Genomic DNA, 24487 nt, shown 5'->3' with positions numbered 1-24487 from the left:
GCAAATCATCTCAAATGGTGATAGACTGGCAAAGGGAGAGAATTAGAGATAAAGCTTACAACAGCTGCTGAAAGTAAGCATGCATGCAGGTGCAGCAGACATTGAAGACAGCAAATGGTACATTGGTCTTCATAGCAAGAGTATTACAGGATGAGCAGGAATGTCAAGCTGCAATTGTACAGGGCTCTGGTAAGATCACTCGAGTATTCTATGCAGTTTTGGTCTCATCTATATTCTGGCTATGGAGAGAGTGCAACAAAGGATTTTTTGGTGGATTCCTGATCCAGACTGACTCCTGGGATGACTGGACTGCTATATGAAGAGGGAAGAAATAGTCAGGATGACATTCACTAAAGTTTACAAGCGGGGGGGGGGGGGGGGGGGGTGGAGAGAGGATCTCAAGTTTATAAAATTCTAATCAGATCAGAATGGAGAAATGCAGGAAGGATGTTCCTGATGACTGGTGAGTCCAGTATGAGGTGTCACAGTCTAACGACATGGGGCAGTCCACTTAGTATTGAGATGAGAAAGTTATTCAACCAGTAAGTGGTGAGCCTGCGTAATTCTCTACCATAGAAAGCAGCTGAAAGCTACACATTGAATGTTTTAAGAAGGAGTTAGATATAGCTCATGGGGCTAAAGGGGTTGGGGTGTGTGCGCACACGCGCACATGGTGGGGTGGGTGTTGGAAGCAAGCAGGGGCAAGGTGCTGGGTTGGATGTTCAGCCACAATACTCAATGGCAGAATAGGCTTCAACAGCTGACTAGCCTATTGTTGTTCTTATTTTGTATTATTGATACTCGAAAGCTGTACATTTTGGAAATTAGGAGAATCTATCAACCCAAGGTTGGAAATTAAGTTGAGCACTGGACCTGCTAATTGCATCAATTAAAACTTAGATTCAACAAGCATTGAGAGGGGATCACAATAAGTGTTCCACTAGGAATGAAATGACACATGCCTGCGATTAGTCCAAGTTGTAAATATTGTTGAGTGAAAGCTACATGCCAAGTATTCAGAAAACCACAGTTTCTGCAAGAATCGTCTCTCATACTTAGCCAAAGGAGAAGCAGACGTCAGCAGTGATTATAGGCTAACATTCTTCCCAAGGCATCACAGGAGATTTCCCTCTCTTCCTCTAAAAGCATTTTTACTACATTGCTGCATTGCGAGTACCATACCAGTCAATTTCAAGCAAAACTCACATTTGGGCACAGTATGAAAAGCCCTCTATGCATGACCTATTCAGTCAGTAAGAGCAACAATATGGAGAATAAACGCTTGCAAGTGATTTCCATTAGCACAAGCATACGGACATCATTGCCAAAAGGGTTGCAATGAGTGGCAAACACCTCCCAAACACTGAGAAAAGAGAACAGGTAAATGCTTGTGGTTCACTAAAACTATAAACAGAACACAAGGTAAATGTGTAAATTTGTATATGCATCCCCTCAGCTCCACAGTTGGTTTTAGACTACCTCCCCTGGTTCCCACTCCAGATCACCTGACCTGTCAAAGGGGCAACAGCCCCAACCATATACATGACCGTGTATACTGCAAAGATGTGGATTCTTAACTAGCCCCCTCAATCTGAAAGAATCAGGATCAATTTTTCCCGGTTTCTTCTTTCTTTCCTATTTCTCACCTTTTAATGAAATAGAGGTTGTACTGACTTTCAGCAGTGTCAACCTTTACAGAATCACAGAAGAATAATAGAATCCCTACAGTGTGAAATCAGGCCCAACAAGTCCACACCAACTCTCCGAACAGTAACCAACCCAGACCCACTCCCCTATCCTAGAGGGCTCTATATTGCAGAAAGTAGTAATTTGGCCCACTAAGTCAGCACTGACCCTCCAAACTGCATTCCAAGCAGACCCAGCACCCTAACCCTATCACCATAATGCCACATTTACCATAGATAACCCACCTAACCTGTGACACTATGGAGCCATTTACCAATTTCCCTGATGTGCACAGCTTTGGACTACCACTATACTACAAGAGCCCCTCTTTCCTGATTCATGCGAATACCTTCACCACTTGTGGCATAGCCAAGTAATCATTTCTCAGGCATATCCAGACCATGAATACTGAGACCACACAAGCAATTCCAGAAATCTCATGAGTTTGAACCTGCCTCAAAAGACAATCAAGCATTGAGCAGGGTTAGATGGACATGAAGTAACAAATGCAGATGCTCTCCAAATCTAAACGAGGGATGCCAAGCCCATTTGAAGCTCCTCTACCAGCACTCTGGCTAAAATCAGCTACATTTAAACAAATACAGGATCAAATCATGACTCTGCCAACTGACTCAATAGGAAAAAACATTACTCAAAATAAAAGTCTTCCCTTGACTGAAAGGAGCACATGTTTATGTATTATAGTTACTGAAAACTGGAAATAAAGAAATATATTACCTGATTATGAAACTCGAAGTTGCTCCAAAAATTGGCAGAACTGAATGGTATAAGCATTCTTGTGGGGACTGTGACCAAACACCTATGCACCAACTCTGTAAACAGTTTAAAGTCTCTGTTCTTGTTCTTAGAACCAACAAGCTGGCTACTGGTAAAAACAAGATAACTGCAGAAAAAACATCCATCATTGTTACTATGTTGGAAACAACAGTTGTTAGAGACATTATTTCCAGAGATAGTCTAATTAGATTAGGATTATTTTTGTTTCCTTTTGCATGTTGTACTTACTCCATCCAGATTTGTTGCACAATATCATTTTGCATAACTGTACCAAGAGCTGCTTCAAAGGTGTCCACAGCTTCTCTTGTGCTTGCATTGATGGATTGCCATAAACTGCATATGTTTGAAAGTAGAACATGAAAAGAAAAAGGAAAATTAAGGCTGGCTATGACAAATAGGACTGGTCATTTCATACTCACGCAGTTATTTTCTTTCCCTGAAGTTCAAAACCACATACATTTATCAGCATTAATAAATGAAACTTTTTCAAAGCCTTATTCTCTAGCAGATAAAGACTTAATTGAAGTTGAGTATTTTGCTCAGGATTAAACTCATCTGCAGGATTTCTTACCAGAAAATCAACCACAGATAGGGGATCTGGGCGTTCAGCAGTTCCCCATTCAACAGTTCTTTGCATGAAGGTGCTCTGAAGTCATAAGGCATGGGATAGTTCAGGAACTGACTGATAAAAAGAACAAACATATTTTAAAACCACCTCTTTCAAAAACACAGAAGTGCAACCAACTAGAATCCAAGAATAGCAGAAATGCTTAACCAAATAATTTACTAGACTGTTGCATGATCCCAGAAAGTCTTCCCATCAACAATTTTTATTATTTTTGGTTTTAAAAATGACCAGCGGCAGAATCTCAAACATTAAAGTCCTAAACCAAGACTCAAGATATATTTTTTTAGGGAAAAAAAATTCTGTTTCTGAATGTCATAAAAGGTGAATCCAATAAAATCCATCATTACTTAAATGGCATACGTTCAGAATGTCAAGAAAATGCAACTTTCAGGAAGCATTTTCAGGCTCTAACATGTTCAATTTCAGATATTCACATTTTCTAACTACGCATCTAATTTCTTCAAAATTGTGCAACATAAAAATAATTTTTAACTTATATCAAATATTCCACATCTTCACAGATTTATTCCAAATAAAACCAAGAAAGGCATGGACACAGTTTGGATGAAGAATCTAAGTCACAAATGTTGACCCATTTTCGAATATGAATTTGTCCTGATTTCTGACATTTCCAGTGACAAAGGAAAACAAAAACAAATCTGAAGAGAAAGACATTCACGCAATATATGCAAGAAAAGAGACAACCCTTTAGGATCCACAGTTTGAAACCTTCATCTTAAAAAGTGCACACAGCAATTAGATACAAAAGCAGAACTTGAAACTACAAAACAAAAAACAGGAAAACAATGGAGCTGAAGCTACATTTCAAGAACAAAGACCATTCAAAGAGGGATGTAGCAAATCTGGATAAAATAAATGTACATTAGCAAGGATAACTGACAGCATATTTCCTCGGATCTGTAGGTAATATTCTGACACCAAGAAAACAATTTCACTTACTGGAATATTTTCTAGAATACAAAAAAGGCATACATGACCAAATTTTACACAAAAATGGCTCAAGTAGGACACCAGTATAAACGTTCCTGTTTTAGTACGGAGATCAAAATTGATCAAGACCGCCAAATTCCAAAGGTCCAAAAATCAAGCAAAATATATAGTTCAGTAATTGAAACAGCACTGAAGAAAGCCAATATAAACAGCCCCAACTAGATTACTGAAAGATTTTAGTTCACATTTTGCAGAACTGAAGAAATAATACAGGATCTTAGCAATTTGAAAAATGCTTTGCTCAACTGTCATTTGATAACAAAGATTTTATGGGGTAGAAAATTCAATTTTCCGAAACAGTAAACGTGAAAAATCCTTGCCATGGCAAATAACTTCTATTGTACCAGCCAGAAGAATATGCCACCAAGAGATAAAAGAGCAATGCGTGCATTTATACTGAGGCATCATACAGGAAGATCATATCACATGAAAACCTCAAAGCAGTGTTTGCATAGTTCTATCACTTTGAATAACATGACAAATTTTTTATGTAAATAAATGAATGAATTCATTTTACAGATTATGCTTTACTTCAATGTCTGTACAATGCAGGTCTGATATCCTGTTTTCATGATTTATAGAGGAAACATTAGAGGGAATCAATAAACGTGGGTGGTATCAACAACATGCTAGCTTCCTACAGCAAATTACAGAAGGAACCTCAATTATCCAGAGGGCACAGGTAGGGAATATTGCATTCGGTTAATTGAATGCTCGGTAATCGAGTGCTGGGTAACAGTTAGCCAAGCATCAGGACGTTGTGATCTTGTTCAGATAATTCTAAATTCAGTTAATCGAATGCTGGATAATTGAGGTTCCTTTAAATTGAATTTGCGTAATAATTCCGATTTTCAAACTGCAAATGAAACATTTCACTTTATTCTTTTATGGCAAACCCAGCATTATTACTGATCTCTAATCTTCCTTGAATGGAATAGCTTGCCAGACCATTTCAGACTGCAGATAAAAGTCAACTTTGAGTCTGAAATTGCAGAGGCCAGACTAGGTAAAGATAACAAGTCCTATCCTACAGGACATGAATTAGATCAACTTACAACAATTTATGATACTTTCATGGTCACCACCACTAAGACTAGCTTTCACTTCCAGAGTTCCAAACTGAGTTTAAATTGCACTAGCTGCCATGGTAGGAGCCAACTTATGTCACTAGATAATTAGCCTGGACCATTGGATTGAGTTCAATTACATTATTATTACACTAGATTCTCTCCATGTGTGATGTGAAAGGAAATAGATTTCTGCAAGCAAGGCTCACACTTAGAGATAAACAGTTCCACAATTGCCAAAAATCTGGGATACAATTTAAGTACCTTAAGTACAATTAAGGATTTAAATTCAAGAGAAGGACTTAATTAAATAGCAACTTAGCAAGTCTGTTTTTAAAATAGAGACCTTTATGGGCACAGGGATCAGGCCTTACCGTAAAGTATTTGCAGGGTGGCACTTGGGGGCTTCCCCCTCAAAGAAGGAGTCAATAAATTCTTGAAACAGAGCAGGAATCATGTCTCTCTTTTTCTATAAAAAAAAGGAATGATGAAATGACAATTTGCTTTTTATGTAAGTCTTTCATACTTCATTTACAACAACTTATAATTCAACAGAAAATACATCCAAGGACACAATTTAAGTATTTATCTTAAATTTCTCTTTACCATAGAAGGCCATTTAACACACTTTAAATAATGTCACCAGCCTAATGAAACTAGTTCCAGATTAACAAGATTACAATCCCATCAGATCAACCACGATTATACAAAATGGTGCAGCAGTCTAATGGGTTTACTGGCCTAGTCCAGTTTGTATTTCTTATAATCCTGAACACAATTTGTTCAGCAAATCACGGAGGGGAAATAAGTGGGGAATGGGAAAAAGATTTTGCTTCTACTTTCAAGGTGACCAGCAAATATATACGGAAAATATTTCAGCTCCCAACAAACAAAACTCTGAACTGTCTGGTGCAATATATGGAATCTGTCAATCTTGGAATAGATTCAGTTTGAGGAAGGGAATATTGCAAAACAAATACATACCACTGAAATAAAGAACTTGAATGCATAATACAATAATTGAGCATTATGGGGGTTCCTTCTAAATGCAGAGAGCCATGCATTTGCAGCATCTTCAATTTGTTTATTCTCTAAATAGAGGTCAGCTAGAGCTTCAGTAAGTTGGAAGGCAGCTGGGCAGGACTGCAGCAATGTCTTGCAAAGTTTTACAGCAGTTTCCCATCTGAAAAATATTACAAAGGCACTGAAATTAACACGCATCAAGTAACTGTTTAACAATCTGCAATCAAATAGAATACCTTCAAAGATGTTGACGTTAAACACTAACGTCACTGACGAGTACAAATAAAATGCTCCATCTATACTTCAATGTTGCTTGAGAGTTTAAGTAACCATACCTTCCCATTAGCTTCAGTACTAAAATCATATTTCTGTAAATTGAGAGACAGGCTGCAATTCTCTCCTCTGTTGAAGCACAGTCCTCAGAACATGCATGGACAGCATCTAAGCAAATTGGTTAGAAAGAAATCATTAATTAATTGAAATTTTGACTTGTAAATTAACAAGCTCAAAAGATTCAAAGCTTATTAACTTCACCTTCAAACAATGCAAGTAATGTGTCAGGATGTGTTTTTATATCGGTTGATGTTTGCCAAGGGATGAGAAATGGCTCCTTCATTACAAGCTTAGAAGGAATGGCTACAGCTGGATCGAAGAACCGGCAAGGGAGAGTGTTGAATTCAATGAGGTGAATATAGGCTAACCAAGCCAAGCAGCAGTCATTTGTGTTTAAATATCCTGCCACACTTTTGTTACCATCTGAACTCTTCAGGGCATTCTGTAAAACATATGATCAAAAATATGAAGACAATGCGCTAATTCATACTTCAAGTTGCATCCTTACCTGGTCTGGCCTAGAGGTAATTCCAGACCCACAGCAATTTGGTTAATTCAACTGCTTTCTGGGGTATTAGGGATACATAATAAATGCCGATCGAGCCAGTGACGCCCACATCCCATGAAATTTTAAGTATTAGAAAACTCAAAATTAACAAGGTGGAGCAGATGTCCTCTCAGCACAACTCTCAAAGTCCAGAAAATTTGCAAACATGGAAGTTTTATTTTTACCACAAAAATGCAAAGTGGTAAATTGGAATGCCCTTACTCAGACTGAATATTAAGCTTTATTAATAGTTGCAGTTTATGTTGGAAATTTACAAAGCTGAAGCCAACCTAAATGACCTTATTTATTTTATAAAACATGTGAAAGATTGCATCTTCAAATGTCACTTAAAAAAAAAATCATTTGGGGATGAACGGGGAATAAGTTTGAACCATTTGGATATCAAGCTAGACAATGGATTTCAAAGTTACAGAAATAACTGTGCATAAGATGACACTGCAAGGGATAACTGAACACAGTGGAATGGGGAAAAGTTTTAGAAATTCAGTGTCAGGAACTAAATTTTGGTTAAAAATGTACTTCACATAGAAAGATAGGTTATACAAAATGGGTGGGAGCAGTTTACACCCAGAATGTATTTCAAGCAATAGCTCAATTGTATAGGAACATTAGAAACAGCTAATGAAATGCTGAGCTTTACAGTAAGTAGGCTATACAAGAAACGAGTTAAAATGTAATGATAAATTTGTTTGTCATGCTGTTTGAGTAACTTGCAGAGTTTTGGGCTCCACATTAATGTATTGTGGCAAGAGAGGGTAAAACAGATTCAAAGTATGTGTCCATTAGGAAATATAATTATGAAGACGGCTTGTCTTCAAAACCTGAGTACATGATGATTTGATAGAGATGCTTAAAATTAGGCAAGGTAAATAATCAAAGCAAACTACTTGGAGCAATCAACTGATCTCTAATGAAGGGCTCATAATGTAGCCACCAGTGTATGCATGACCAATCCTAACGCCATGCTGGTCAGCAGCAGGAACAGTGTAACAGAAAATCCCAATTCCTATACAGCCCAGGTAGTTCAATTAACAATTAAAGATTCAATCCTAAAGTTAATGTTTCTAGCCTTGCGTTGGGAAATGTACTTGTAATATTTTTATTAGGTACAATAATTATTACAAGTTTAGTTTTCTGGGAGAGCCTAGCTACTGAAGAGTACATATATTTGAAGAAAATAAGGCAAGGAGATGAAACATTTTAACACAGCTTATGTAGAAGTCTAATTTTAAAAGTACTTCAAATGTATCCAACATGAGAATTTTAATAATAATGACTGGCAAATGAACATAATTTTTGGAGAAACAGTCAATACTAATAGGATTCTGTTTCACTTTATTTGTTAGTACCTGAATTTGGTTCACATCAAAATTTAAATTTAGATGCCAGTTGAGTTGAAAATGAAGTGCAGAAATGAGCTTGATCAAAAGTCTCATTACCACAGCTGACACTGCCTCTGCGGTATGTGCAGGAAATGCTCCCCCTGGTGTTGCAGCATTCGTAAATGCAACCTTTAATGCTGTAATGTCTATGCCAGCACTTTCCAAACATTGTGGCCCTATTTTGAAGCTCAATGATTATAACTGATCACAGAGGCCTGTCAGAGTGAAAAGACAGCTGTACATCTCTTACTATTTAGTCAGAGCATGACGACAGCAATTTCTGTAGAGTTCATAAGTCCAAAATTTCAGCTTGTGATCCCACTTAGGGCACCCCTGGTATATGCAATTCCAGAACCTCCTGCCCTATCCTGGTCCAGTCAGCACACAATGGACAATTCATCAGCTGAACACCAATTTACAAAAAAGGACCTGTGGGCCATACCTTCAATTTTATTAACTATCAATACCAGGGTCAATTATAAAGCCAAAAATGTGTTGTTGGAAAAGCACAGCAGGTCAGGCAGCATCCAAGGAACAGGAGAATCAACGTTTCGGGCATCAGCTTTTATGCCCGAAATGTCGATTCTCCTGTTCCTTGGATGCTGCCTGACCTGCGGCGCTTTTCCAGCAACACATTTTCAGCTCTGATCTCCAGCATCTGCAGTCCTCACTTTCTCCTCAATTATAAAGCCATCAAGAGCAATCTGCTAAAAGACTGATACAGGGGGTACATGTAGAAGTGAGAGGAACAAATGAAGAGTTATCATGGACTTCAAAAGGAAATCTTGAATCATCTAACAACATTTAATAGAATATACAGCAGTAACACAGATGTTATTTAACTGGATTTTCTAAATGCTTTTGATTAGGTACCCCATAATATGCTAATTATGTTACAGAATGTAAGATGGGAACAAACAGCAGAATAGACTGCTCGCTGATCTCAAGACAGAAATCAGAAAGTGGGAGTTAAAGATTGACAAAGTGGAAAATAGTGTTCCACGCGGATCAGTGCTAGATCCAAGCTGTTCTGGTGACCACAATACAGGGAAGGTACAGAAGCAGTTGCAAGGGTGCACAGAATTTTAGAATGATAATTGGGTATACACATCAGAAAAAAAAAGGTGGGTCTCTTCTTTCTTGTCAAAGGCAAAGTGTAATTGAAAGGTCCTTAAAATCAATAAAGTACTCAAGAATGAATTCAGACAGCATGGCTCCTTTTGTGACCAATGTAAATAAGATTGTCACCAAGAAATTCAAATAAGTTAAAAAAAAATTCAGAACTTCCCAAGGTGACTAGGAATGTGGAAATCAATACCACAGGGAGTGGCTGAAGCAAATAATATAGATACTTTAAGAGGAAACCAAAGATTTGAGGGAGATGGGAATAGATGGCTACGATGATAGAATCAGTTGAGAAAAATTGGGAGGCGGCTGAAATGGCGTAAATATAGTGTGGACTGGTTAGGCCAAAGGATTTATTACTGTACCAAATATTTCACATAACCCTTTGTAAGCTGGGCAACTTTAAATGAAGTTGTCATCTAAAAATTTCTCATACTAACCTATCAACAAAAAAGGTAGAGTGCCTGACAATCCAGATGGACATGCAATTATAAACCCAAAAGTTAAAACTAAAACCAATAGCGAATCATTTACAGAGCTACATGGCATTTGTTTTTTTAAAAAAAGGTTGCAACATTCCATAAAAAGAATTGAAATGGCTAATAAGCCTATTTTGGTAGATTAGGCCAGCTCCCAACTCTTTACATAGTGCCAAAGGCTCTAACATCCACCTGAACCATTTGGACCAAGACAGGCAGTTTTGGCCAATTTTCCACAAAGGATTTGCAAATGAATCACAGATTTAAGTTCTCTTTACAGCTATCCAGTGCAGCTTGAGAAAAAGAAGAATTTATTTGTTAATGAGCCAGACAGATGGCTAGACAGACAAGTTTGGGGAATATTGCTGCTCATAGAACATTTCTAACTGAAACAAATGAGTCAATTGATTCATCCCAGAAAGCCAGCATCAGTCCCATTCATTTTGAAAACAGCAAGAGATTCTAGAGCTCACACTTTAAGGTAGCTTTACTGCAGGATTGAAATCCTGAAGGGCAAAGTGATCAGAACAGCAGCCTCCTTCCACCCAATGGAGAATAAGGGACAATTTCAATACATCAGTCTAAATAGTATGAAAGTGGAATTCGGCACATAAACAAAACCAGATGTGAGAAGGTAAAGACTGCACCTGAATTCAATGGGGACGAATATACTGAAAGTGAAATTTGCTACAGCTCCTGGGAGGATTTAAACTCGTAAGGTGGGGGTGGTGGACCCAGGGAGATAGTGAGCAAAGAGACCAGTCTGAGACTGGTACAGTAGGGAAAAGGAGCAAATCAAACAGTCAGGACAGGCAGGAACAAAGAGAACAAAGTAGAACTGATAAATTAAACTGCATTTATTTCAATGAAGTGAAGTTATTTGGGTGGAACTGACAAAGAAATGATCAACTTATTGGCATTGTACCACAGACCACCTAATAGTCAGCAGGAAATTGAGAAACCAATTTGTAAGGAGATATCAGTTATAAGAATATAAATTGGTTATGACAGGAGATTTTAACTTTACAAACCTAGATCAGGACTGCCATTGAATTAAGGGTTTGGATGGAGAAGTACTGGTTAAGTATATACAAGAAAATGCTTTGATTCTGTATATGGATGTACCTACTAGAAATGATGCAAAACTTGACCTACTCTTGGGAAATAAAGCAGGGCAAGTGACTGAGAAGGGCTTATGCCCGAAACGTCGATTCTCCTGCTCCTTTGATGCTGCCTGACCTGCTGTGCTTTTCCAGCAACACATTTTTAAGCAAGTGACTGAGGTGTCAGTGGGAGAGCACTGTGGGGCCAGTGACCATAACAGTTTTAAAATATGGAAAAGGACAGATCAGATCTAAAGGCTAAAGTTCTAAATTGGAGGAAGGCTAATTTTGACGGTATTAGCCAAGACCTTTCAAAAGTTGACTGGGGGCAGATGTTTGCAGGTAAATGGAGAGCTGGAAAATGGGAACCTTCAAAATAAAAAAAAAGCTAGACTCCAGTGACAGGCAAGGCTGGTAGGTGTGGGGAATGTTGAATGACTAGAGGAATTGAGGTTTTGGTCAAGCAAAAGAAGGAGGAAGCACATCTCAGGTACAGACAGCAGAGACCAAGTAAATTTATCGGAGAGTATAAAGGCAGAAGGAGCATTCTCAAGGGACATGAGGAAGGCAAAGAAAAAAGGACATGAGACAGCTTTGGCAAATAGGATTAAAAGGAGAATCCCAAGGGATTTTATAAATACACAAAGGACAATTGGGCCCCTTAAAAGATCAAAAAGGCTACCCATGTGTGGAGCCGCAGAGGTTCTAAACAAGTATTTTCATCAGTGCTGAAGTGTGGAGAAGGATATGGAAGATAAACATCAGGAAATAATTAGCGACATTTTGATAACATCCACATTATAGAGGTGATGGATGTCTTAAAATGCATAAAGGTGAATAAATGTTTGATCAGATCTACGCTCAAACTCTGTGGGAAGCTATAAAACAATTGCTAGGCCCCTTGTTGAGATATCTGTATCATAGATAGCCACAGGTGAGGTGCTAGAAGACTGGAGGTTGGCTAACATGGTGCCACTATTTAAGAAATGTGTTAAAGAAAAGCCAGTGAACTATAGACCAGTAAGCATGACATTGGTAGTGGATAAGTTGTTGGAGGGAATCCTGAGGGACAGAATTTACATGTATTTGGAAAGGCAAGGACTGATTAAGAATAGACAACATGGCTTTGTGCATGGGAAATCATGTCGTGCCTCACAAACTTGATTGAGTTTTTTGTAGTAGTAATGAAGAGGGCAGAGCGGTGGCCATATTCTATATAGACTTCAAGATTCCTCACAGTAGATTGGTTAGCAAGATTAGATCACATGGAATAAAGGAAGAGTTAGTTATTTGGATACAGAACTGGCTCAAAGGTAGAAGATAGAGGGTAGTGGTGCAGCATTGTGTTTCAAACTGGCGGCCTGTGACCAGTGGTGTGCTACAAGGATTGGTTCTGGGTCTGCTGCTTTTTGTCAAATAGAAGATATGATTAATAAGTTTGCTAAAATTGGAGGTGAAGTGGACAGCGAAGGTTACCCCAGAGTACAACAGGATCTTGATCAGATGGGTCAATGGGCCTAAGACTGGCAGATGGAATTTAATTTAGATAAAACATGAGGTGAGGCATTGTGGAAAAGCACATCTGAGCAGGATTCATACACAATGTTAAGGTCCTGGGCAGTATTGCTGAACAAAGAGACCTTGGAGTGCAGCTTCATAGGTCCTTTAAAGTGGAGTCTCAGGTGGACAGGATAGTGGAGGAGCAGTTTGGTGTGCTTGCCTTTATTGGTTAGTTCATTGTGTATAGGAGTTGGGAGGTCACGTTGCAGCTGGACAGGACATTGGTGCGTCCACTATTGGATTACTGCATGCAATTTTAGTCTCTGCCATAGGAAGGATGTTGTGAAACTTGAAAGGGTTCAGCAAGGATTTATGAGGAAGTTGTCAGGGTTGGAGGGTTTGAGCTATAGAGAGAAATTGAATAGACTAGGACTATTTTCACTAAGGGGTGACTTTATAAGGTTTAAAATCATGAGGGGCATGGAGAGGCTATTTAGACAAGGTTTATTTCCCCAGGGTGGGAGAGTCCAAAACTAGAGGGGAAAGATTTAAAAGGAACGTATGGGGCAACTTTTACCACATAGAGGCTGGTGCATGTATGGATGAGCTGCCAGATGTGGAGGAGCCTGGTACAATTACAACATTTAAGAGGTATCTAGATGCGTATATGAATAGGAGGGGTTAAGAGGGATATGGGCAAAAAGTAGGCAAATGGGACAAGAATTATTTCTGATATTTGGTCAGCATGGACAAGTTGGATTGAAGGGTCTGTTTCCATGCTGTATATATCTATAACTCTAAGTCACCAAATCTCTTAGCATGGTTTCCACCACTATCAAACTCCAGAGAACACAATACAAGCTTGAAATATGCCACACTATGAATCAAGCCTGCAAGAATGGATGATTACATCTCACAGTAACTGTAGTCATGAAGGCCAGTATTTATGAGAACTGTTCCAATACTTTAAATTCCTAATACAAAGGATCTTGGATTCGCAATTCAGAATTTTATCACCAATAAAGCAATACTCCAAAGATAATGTTTTTCAAACCTACAGGCTCATTTAATTCCAAGAGACACCAAATGAGAACAGAAAAAAATAACTGGAAATTCAAACCAGGTTGCCCACCCATATGGCTTGTACCCACAAAAGGGAAATTGCTGCTCAAGAGCACCTAGGAATCAAGTACCCCTTAACTGGTGATGGTACAATGAAGACAGAGCAAGTGCACTCACAGTATGTATGAAATCAATAAACCATCAAGGCAGCTTGAAATTTGGAACTCAATCATAATTAATATACTGATGAACCAATTTCCAACGCTTTCATTTATTCTTGACTGTGGGTGCCGCTGGCTTGGCTAGCATTTGCCCATCCCTAGTTCCCTTGAGGTAGTGGTCTTGAGTTGCCTTCTTGAATTGCTGCAATCCACTTGCTGTAGGACAATGCCAACATGGAGGGGTTTCCAGTATTTTGACCCAGTGAGTGAAGGAGTGGCAATATATTTCAGAGTCATGGAGGAGTGTGGCTGGGAGGGGAGCTTGGTTGTCATGTTCCCATGTATCTGCTGCCCCTTCCCTTCCAGATGTTAGCATCCATGACCTTGGTATATGTTATCCAAGTAGTCCTGGTCATGTTCTGCAGTGCATTGGGTACATGGAACACATTGCTGCTACGGAGCATTGATGGTAGCAGGAACGGATGTTTGTGATTATAGTGTCAATCAAGTGGGCTGCTTTGTCCTGGGTGGTGTCAATGCTTGAGCATTGTTGTACCTGCTTTCATCCAGGAAAGTGGGGAGTATTCTGTCACAGTTATGCCTTTTAGATGATGGACAGCTTCTGGGGGAGTCAGGTGGTGAGAGTTACTTGCTTCAGGATTCCAAGTTTCTGATCTCTTGTCGCCACTTTATTTATATGGCTCATCCAGTTCAGTTTATGGTCAATGGAACTCCCAGAATGTTCATAGTGGGGTATTCAATGATGACAAATTCACTGAATATCACATTGGAGATGTTGCCTTGATTCATGTGGCACAAATGTTTCATGCCATTTTTCAGCCCAAGTCTTGATAATATTCAGGTCTTGCAGCAGTTAGACACAGATTGCTTCAGTATCTGAGGAGTGCACAATGGTGCTCAACATTGTGCAGTCATTGGCAAACATTTCTACTCCTAAACCATATATGAGGGAAAGTAATTGATGAAGCTGAAAATGGCAGGGCCGATGACACTAACCTGAGAAACTCCTGCAGAGATATTCTGGACCTGAGATGACTTCCCTCCAACCATCACCACCCTCCTTTGTGTCAGGTATGATTACATCGAGTGGAGAGTATTCACCTTCCACCCTTGATTTTCATTCTGTTAGGAATGCCTTACACCATAGCAAAACTGTGCAAAGCTACACAAATATTTCATTTAATATTTATAGATATTACTGCACTATAAAAAGAGTGCCCACAGGAAATCATATTGAAACTATCCCCACAGTTAGCCAACTATCAAGGATAGAAGCTTAAGAGCAAAACTTTGTCAATTTAAAAGGTCTCAACATCTTTCCTAAAGCGGGGTTTCAGAATTGACCACCACCTACTGGGGCCAAATCATGGTTTAAAAGGCATGCACTCTTGCTTCCATATTCCAAAATCAAAGCTGAGGACACCATACAATTTCAAACTCAATGATGTCCAAAATACAAACCTGAAAGATGGCCAGTGCATTCTGATGTCTTCCAGTAAACAGACTTAATTGCACCCAAAAGAGAAGGGATTGAAGTAGTTGAAAAGATAGAATTTCAGATTTTTCAGATTTTTCAATTGTTTCCATCAGGAACTGCACAATTCGACTACACACGTAGTCTTTTCCATCAAAAGAATTCTCGAGCGTCAAATACTGCAATCAGAAAATAACATTATGGATCTAAAGGAAGATCAATCTCAAATCTTCCAAAGTGCACATTCTCGGGCACTTTGGAACAATGTTAGATGGGGAAACCACTGAAGGTAAATTACAAACAAACCATAATAAAGTAATTGATAAGTTAACAATTCTTTGATGATTAAGTGTTACGTTTTGGCTAGAACATGGAGAGAATCTCTACTCGTTCCGTTCTAATAATATTTGCTACAGTAACATAGTCCAATATCAAAACATGAGAACTGGATTTAGATTAGATTAGATTAGATTAGATTACTTACAGTGTGGAAACAGGCCCTTCGGCCCAACAAGTCCACACCGCCCCGCCGAAGCGTAACCCACCCATACCCCTACATCTACATCTACCCCTTACCTAACACTACGGGCAATTTAGCATGGCCAATTCACCTGACCTGCACATCTTTGGACTGTGGGAGGAAACCGGAGCATCCGGAGGAAACCCACGCAGACACGGGGAGAACGTGCAAACTCCACACAGTCAGTCGCCTGAGGCGGGATTTAATATCTCAACTGAAAAATGGTACCTCCAATAAGCAGGACTTTCACATCACTGTACAACATGGAAACTCTGGATTCAGAGCAAGTTTGTTTTTTTAAATTCAAAGACTTTGTGGCTGATCCAGCATTCATTGCCCATCCTTAATTGCCCTGGAGAACATCATGGTGAGCTGTCTTTAACCATTGCAGTCCATTTGGTGTACAGAGATCGACAATGTTATCAGGGAGGAAGCTCCAGAAATGTGAACCAGCAATAGTGAAGGAAATGCAATGTATTTCCAACTCAGGATGACGGGTAGCTCAGAGAAGAACTTGCAGGCCCTGGCATTCCCATATTTTTGCTGCTACGAGCGTATATCTGCTTGTCATAAACAAGTTCATCTACAGTCTACAGGTTCTCAAGGATAAGGTCAAGTATATTTCTCCCTCTTGTTGGGTCCCTCATCACCTGCCACAATCACAATCTAGGATGTCCTTTAGGACTCAACCAGCTTAACCATTCGTAGTACTTCTGAATCACTCAACAAACGGCATTAGAGTCCACCGCCCAGAATACATTCTGCAGCCTTTGCCACCATCTGTCTTTCCCAAGTGACCTTGCAACCCTCAGTGCTTCTTCCAAGTAGCTGCAAACATGAAACAAGGTGGGGGCTGCAGGGACTTACAGTAATCAGGTTTCTTTGGCTTGATGACATGGTATAAGTAACTCCATCCCTTGCAGTATTGTGGGTCCACCTAAACTAAACGAACCACAATGGTTCAAAAAGGCAGCTCACCACTACTTTTCAATGGCAACTCGACAATAAGTGCTGGTCCAGGCAACACCACCCACATTTCACAAATGAATTTTTCAAACTTTCAAGGAACACAGGGTCAATGTGGAGTACTCACGGGTCAATTCACAGCCATCCAGATGTAACTGTACCACTTCTCCTGTGGCTGTCCTACCAATGGGACAGGACATACACAGGGCTAGTGCTGGTGTAATACTCAAAGGTAGACTTTTTGACTTGTCTGAGACACAGCTCTCCAGCTCCCACAATTCTTTACCATACTATGAACAGATCTAGTTCTTAGGATTGAAATATTCAAAGGGTACAGGAAAAAAGCAGGCACACGTTCGTGAGTTGGATGATCAGCCAGCTCCTGCTTTCTATATTTCCATGTTACCTAACATGAACAAGTTCCAGAAAATTCCAAAGTACTTACAGTCCACCAAACAGCATTTGTAGAGGCATACTGTACAGCTGTCTCGCACATTTCTTGAACCTCTTCCTTTGTACCTCTTTTTGAAAACAAGTTGAGATAATGGCACCAAATTTCAGGATCTGTTCTGTTAATTTCAAGTGCTCGAGCTAAAGCATTCAATGCTGCATCTAAACATTCTGTTGGAGTCCTAGTAGAAAGGAATTAAAACCAATGTGAACTTCACAATGAGACTGTTTCCTAGACAAATTCTACCATTTAACATTACAATGTAGCACCATTCCCATAATTCCCACATGCTAATTTTTTCATCATTTAGGAAGGAAAATAACAATACCAAGCAGCTTAGAGTACTTTGAGGGGAAATGTGACCTCTCTAGAATATCGATGATGTTAAACTTTTTAAAACTAAATATATTAGTGAAAAATACTGACAAGGAGCAACTGTCTCAAACGAAGTATTTACATAAATAAATAAATGACCACAGAAAGTACAACTCAGATTTTAATGTTGTGGCATGTTTCAGTTCAAATTTAGGGCATTTGAAGTATCAGCTTTCTTATTTGACCGTCATTATTCTTCTGAATCTGGCTATAACTTTAAGATTTAGCACAAATGGGAAGTCATGGAAATCCGGAGGTTCTGATCAATAAATGTTTGCTTCGCCACAGGCTATATTGGGTTCTCCATCCTACCTACCCACAAGTCAATCATCAAAAGCTGATTTCAAAAGAATTTAGTAATTACCACTCATTCCTGACAGATACCTCACAAAAACTCAAGTCTGTTTAATGAAATGTAACTGGGTATTTAACATCAACCAGAGTAACCAAATAAGCTCAAAGAATCAACTCATGGGTAACTGAGTCATTCCATATTAATGACTGACTTAAAACTACATGTTTCTAAAAAAGGTTTCTTCACAAGACTCTCAATCCAACATCTATGCCCTAATCCATGGAGTTATTCCAAATTCTAAAATTTGAGTTTTTAATAGTCCAAATGTAGTGGAGAAAGTACATTCAAACATATGACAAGGAAAAAGTTGTTGACAAGTTGTTGTCATCAGCAAACACTCATGAAGAGTGATTGCCTACTTAGTATTGGGAAAGCCCAGACTTTCCTAAGAGGAGCATCTTGCTAAGTTAAAAGTGATTTTCTAAAATCTTGAAAACTTGTGATGCAGTAGATTCATAGCTAATAAGTGGGCACCATATTACATTCCTGATTACATCAGGAATGCATTAGGCCCTTTAGAAACCTGTCTCAAAGCCTGAAGTAGCCACAGCTATAACTACAGCTAAACTGAAATTCATAAATGAATGGGAAAAGCTGAAAGTAAGTAAGGCAAAAAAAAAAGAAAGGAACCAAAGTATTGCTGTGTAGGATTATGAATGCTAATTTATGTATTTAAATACGTTTTGCAGCAGTATTGTTCAGCCACTCGCCTGATGAAACACTGTTCGACAAGTATGACTAATCTGTTATTTAATTAAGACAACAAAATATTTCTGCTTTGTAGCCAAATGGTGGATGAACACATTTAACATTTTATAGTCAGAACTCTGGATGCATTTTCCTTAATATAGAACAATCTGATCCAAATAAAAGAGAACACACTGCTCTCTCCCCATTGGCATGTCATGAACCAAATTCCTGAAACACAGAATCACACCTCAATTTCAAAAAGCTCCAGAAGCCGCTGTAACTGGGAAACTCTGCCCAATGCCACTTACTTCTCCCCGATATTTCCAGGTGGCAGTTATTCCTATCTCTACTCACTTGGTCATCAGATTCTCATTTTTAACAAGCATAGAAACCTCAATCAATACTTGTATTTCTCAAAAATCAAATGCACTGCAATTCAAACGAACTCATTTAGAAAGTATACAGGAATACATCAGAAGCAGAAGTTCCTGTGCTGCTGTGCCTTTAAGCACTACGCAGGGCTACATAAAGAGAGAAATAAATGTGGGCTTCAGATGAAGAGATGAGACACTGTACACAAAACAGTGATGGAAACTTTGTGAAAATTATTAATTATTTAAACAGGAAAGAGGGATAACTTTCGATAGTAGGAAGTCTTCAAATCAATAGAGAACATGAATCACATTTGGCTTTCATTTATTTGTATACAAAACAGGCAGTGTAGAGAAAAATGTGGGAGGAATGAAGAGAAAGAAAACTGCAGGAAGAAACAAGGATTAGACTTGGTTGCTATACCCTTCATCCAGTTGCCATCAAACATAGGAACACAAACAAACATTTGAAGAACAGGCTACTAAATCCTTTAGGCTGTTCGAGCATTCTATATCTACCTCAACATTTCTTGTAACATTCACATATTCCTTGATATTAATGTGCACTGATCTGTCTGGAACATAGTTAATAACTGAGTTGTCAAAGTCCTTTGGAAAATTCCACAGGGTCACTGTTCCCCAAACAAACATATGCCTCCAAGTCCAGGCACCCATAGCCAAGGGAAACAATCTTCGTGCAACTACCTTGTTGAGCCCTTGAAGTTTTGTTTTAAGTTTCATTGACATCACTTGCTTTCAAACACTAAATAATACTGGCTCAGTCTCCTCCTTCTCTCCTTATAGGACCATCGTGCCATACCAGGAGGCAAGTCTGGTTTACCTTGCACAACAGCAAGTATATCCTTACTTAGGTAAGCAGAAAAAGTGCACACAGCAATCCAGGTGCCTTCTTACTAAGATTTTATACAATTGAAGCAACACAGCTCTAATCCTGTACTCAAATCCTCTTCTGATGAAGTCAACATATAGTAAAACTGGCCATCCTAATGTATTGCAACACCTATATTTACCTTTCAATGATTTATGAACAAGGAAACCCAGGTGCCTTTGGATATTAACACTTACAAATCATTGAAGAAATAATCCTCATCTCAATTCCTTCTAAAGCAGATAACCTTATACTTACCTCAATCCAGTGCAGTATTTTACCCCCTTCCATTCATGTTGATATTGATCAGTAATTTTTAAAAAGCCTTCTGAAAGTCCAAATAAGCCATATCCACTGGTTCCTCTATATCCACTATGTTAGTAAAATCCTTAAAATAGTTATTACTCAAGTTCTTTTAATCATCAAGATGTACAGCATGGAAACAGACCCTTCTGTCTGACTTATCCATGCTGATCAGATATCTCAACCTAATCTAGTCCCACTAGCCAGCGCTTAGCCCATATCCCTCCAAACCCTTCCTATTCACATACTTATCCAAATACCTTTTAAATGCTGCAATTGTACTTGTGTCCATCACTCCCTCTGACAGCTCATTCCATACATGCACCCCCATCTGCATGCAAAATTTGCCCCTTAGGTCTCTTGGTTGAAACACAATGACTACCAGCTCTTGCAGAACTTTGGTCAAACCTAAGACTTATAGCATCCTACTTGAACTTCCTTAAAAATGAATTGGCATGGAAGTAATTTGGGTGCAGAGACAGCAAGAGAAATATCAATGTCAGTTGTCTGACATTTTAAAACTGGCACAAAATCAAATCAGTAGCAAACTGATTTCTAAAGCTACAGATCAGATTCTGCCCTTTTAAACAAATGGATAAAGGAAAAAAAATAAGTGGGAGGAAGAAAAACTGTACACAGAAGGATCAGAGCAGGATCACAAGAGAACAGATCCCTGCAATTGGGATGGCGATCACAAGGAGGGAGGCTTAAAAAAGGTACAGCTGAATGTTACACAGATGGTTCTACTTTTAACTCGCCTAAGATTTGACTTTAAACAAAAATAGCTGACTGCAATAGTATATTAATAGGTCAGTCTCAAAAACCAAAACATATCTGCAAAATATTAATTTGCATTGTAATTAATTTTCCAAACTTCCAAAATCAAAACATACATTGTATTTTTATATATGTTATGTTTAAGAATGGTTTCTATAGTTCATAGCTTCCCATGTTCGGCCTTCCTGACTTAATGAAATCCAAGATTCAAGTGGCTTATTTTCAATAACAAAAAAAATTAGATTCAAAACCTTTCTGCATTTAAATTGCAGCTGATAAGTACCAAGTATCACTGATCTTAGTGCTCATGCACACAAGCAACTGACCCAACGCAATTTAAGTAAACCCAGGCTATAAAAGAACAAGCCTAGTCAAAACTTCATCAAGTCCCATATTTTGTGGTGTTGAAACAATTAGTACGTTGCTCAAAATATTAAAGGATATTCATGGCCTTCATTTTATATTGCCTGCAAAACCTGGTGAAATAATAACTCTGGTAAAATTTGAGTTTTGCTTTTTATGTTATGGCCAACCTGTACCTTACAGAACAAAAACTGGAAAAAATTTAACACTACTTGAAATATCTAACAAATGCAGATATTTTGAAAATATGTTAATACACAATTTAGCACATCTCAAAGCTATCTAAAGGGTACTATAATGCACTACATATGTAAAGCAAAAAAACTACATATGCAAACAACAAGTCAAATTTTCTTTGAACGAGTTGTTAGGGACTAGTTTCTTTGACAATATTTTAACCCTCTCCAAGGGAATGTCTTACCAAATGAATTTTAATGAAACAAATTAAATATTAACTTATCTGCAGTTACTTCATTTACTTTCATTAGTTGAGGAAATTACTAAAGAACATACCCTTCCTTCTGATTCATATATTTATATGCAAGTTTAAGCCAAAGCTGCACATCTTGGGGATTTTCCATCACACTTGTTTCGAGATTGGCAATGTCATCAGTCTCTGCTGTAAAATACCGAACATCATCTGGGGTAATAACTGCATCCAAAGCTTGGGTTCCAGGCCACGGATGTTCCAGAGACTTGGCTGAAACATAGAGGATATTGTTTTGTGTTCCACAGAAAAGAGATCCAAACTTGAGGAACTGAGCATTGAAGAAAATATCCCCGTGAAAATAGCTGATTTGTGATAAATGTTAAAACAATTACATGGTGTACAGTTTTCAAAATTTCACTGCACTGCTCAAAAAGACACCACAAGCTCCCTGTGACAAACTAATTCCCCCCACCCCCCTACAAAGACATTCAAGTATTGAAGTGTTGCCTTTAATTGGAGGGACAAGATTTATTGCAGCATGGAACAGTAGAGATATTGTTGGGGCAGTGATGGCCCCCAACATTTCCAGCTTTACAATATGTAAAGTAGTTCCCTTGTTAAAGCTGGTTCTAAAAAAAAATCAAAGATACCAGGTATAAGTAATGCCCAAACACTTAAAAACAATACAATGTTTAGTGGTCTTTTCTTTGAAGTGTTAACTAAACAATTACAGCTGGGAATAAGATTAAACAAAACCTCTCTGCAAATCCTATATCTAGCTACATAATTCCAGTTTAAGAACTTCATGAGTTAATACCAGGTGTTAAATATTGTTTATTTGAATTGTTGCTAGGAAAATACTTCTGGCCTTTGAAGGATAGATTTTTGATGCATTTTTATCTAAGGTGAAAGGAAAAGTTTGTTTATGCAATAAACCCTATCATCATCTTATCAAGACCATCTATATCAAAGGAGACATGAAGGAGGACTGTGCTATTAAAATCACACCATGAATGAAAAACTGAATAGGTGAACCATGTCAACTGTATACTGCTTTATCAATGATCCACCTTCATTCAAAGAACAGTTGCCCATATATTCAGAATGGATAAAGATCGCTTTGTCCAAACATTGCAAAATCAAAATCAAATGGTTTTTCAAACTTGGCTTAAGCCTATCTACAGAAATCTGATTGCATACCATATCTTATTGGTCCAGAATTGTGTTCATCATCACTGCCATTAATGGTGCTACTTTCAGAAACTTGTTTTCTTGAAAGTTGGGGCTTCCATTTCCTTCTGTCTTTGAAAGTTGTGTAAGGAGGTGCTGAAACAAAATGAATGTTACATGCTACATTTTAAACTTGCACATATATTATTTGTGTCACAATTTCCAGAATCATTCCTGAAATAATGTGGAGCAATTCAATAGGTCTGGCATCTGCAGAGACAGAAAAGATTTCATGCTCCAAGTCCAGTCAGTCATCTTCAAATGTGAAGGGGACAGAGAAATGAATACCTTTATACTGTTGACAAAGTAAGACCAAATGAAACCGACAAGGAGTGTGCCCAAAGCAAAAAGAAACGAACAAGGCGGGGTGCAATGATAGTAGAGGAGTTTTATAGGTGCTAAACAGGCATTAATACTAAGTGAGATTTGGATTAAAATAGGTCATTTTTACTGAAAGAAAACTTATGCAAACAAGACACAAGGAAATCAAAACATTCATGTGCTGAAGCTGCTGAATCCAATTATCCTTGCTGCGGGTTGGAGGTGGTGGTGGGGAAGGGGAGAGAGAGAGAGAGGGAGAACAAGAGGAAATGAGGGAGAGGGAGAGGAAATGAGGGAGAAGTGTGAGAAATGCATCAGAGACAGCAGAGGCCCCAATCATGGGAGCAAATCCTTCGTTGAAAAGACAAAAAGGGCATGTGAAAGGTGGCATCATCGCCACAGAGGCAGAGATCGAAAAGCTGAGAGAATAGAATGAGGCACCTACAGGATACTGGGTATGAGAAGGTCCAGTTAAAATACCTATGGAAGTCACCATGTTTGTAATGAATATTGGTGACTGAAATGCCCAGTATTTGAAGATGTCAAGGACGTGAAGCAGAGATGGCTAGAGATGTATGAAAAACAAAACTAAAATTAAACCTTTTTTTTCTCTAGAGAAAGGGAGCACTGATTATATAGTGCAAGGTGGAGGCCAGCACATCAGGTGACAACAGCAACATCCCTCTAAGCAGATTGGGTTAAATCTGAAAAAAAAGTCCAAGTTCAGAAGGAAACAAGTTAGGGTGGTGAGGGAGATCAGAGAAATTAAGCGGCCCATGCCACATTGACAGTTTCAATGAAGAGATCAGTACAAGCTCAAAGCCAAAAAGGAGAATCAAAGTGGAACGAGAATTATGGAGATGGGTGAAAGGATGGGTTGAGCATTGAAAGTGGGGAGACAACTATGGTCTTAAAAAAATGTGGATCCAGGAGTTAAGGTGACAGCAGAGCTCAGTGTCATATGTAATGCAATAATGTAGTCGTTATTAAACTTCACAAAAGTCATGTTAGACAAAGCTGCACTA

General features: G+C 38.6%; 1 protein-coding gene across 2 annotated transcripts in view; it reads right to left on the bottom strand.

Moving 5' to 3' along the window:
• LOC140457905 (zinc finger C3H1 domain-containing protein-like) overlaps positions 1-24487 on the bottom strand; it is a 69531-nt gene that overhangs the window by 3465 nt on the left and 41579 nt on the right. For both annotated transcript variants that reach the window (XM_072551675.1, XM_072551677.1), the window contains exons 20-30: positions 23112-23237; positions 21995-22181; positions 17353-17539; positions 15409-15600; positions 6748-6988; positions 6549-6654; positions 6175-6373; positions 5565-5659; positions 3056-3166; positions 2713-2817; positions 2425-2590 (exon numbers count right to left, since the gene is read on the bottom strand). In XM_072551675.1, the coding sequence (XP_072407776.1) occupies positions 2425-2590; positions 2713-2817; positions 3056-3166; positions 5565-5659; positions 6175-6373; positions 6549-6654; positions 6748-6988; positions 15409-15600; positions 17353-17539; positions 21995-22181; positions 23112-23237 (1715 nt within the window). The remainder of the gene's footprint in view (positions 1-2424; positions 2591-2712; positions 2818-3055; positions 3167-5564; positions 5660-6174; positions 6374-6548; positions 6655-6747; positions 6989-15408; positions 15601-17352; positions 17540-21994; positions 22182-23111; positions 23238-24487) is intronic.

This window comes from Chiloscyllium punctatum, chromosome 32 (assembly GCF_047496795.1).
Source record: "Chiloscyllium punctatum isolate Juve2018m chromosome 32, sChiPun1.3, whole genome shotgun sequence".
Lineage (NCBI taxonomy): Eukaryota > Metazoa > Chordata > Chondrichthyes > Orectolobiformes > Hemiscylliidae > Chiloscyllium > Chiloscyllium punctatum.
Note: the sequence above shows the minus strand (reverse complement) of the source record. Positions and strands in the feature narration are given on the sequence as shown.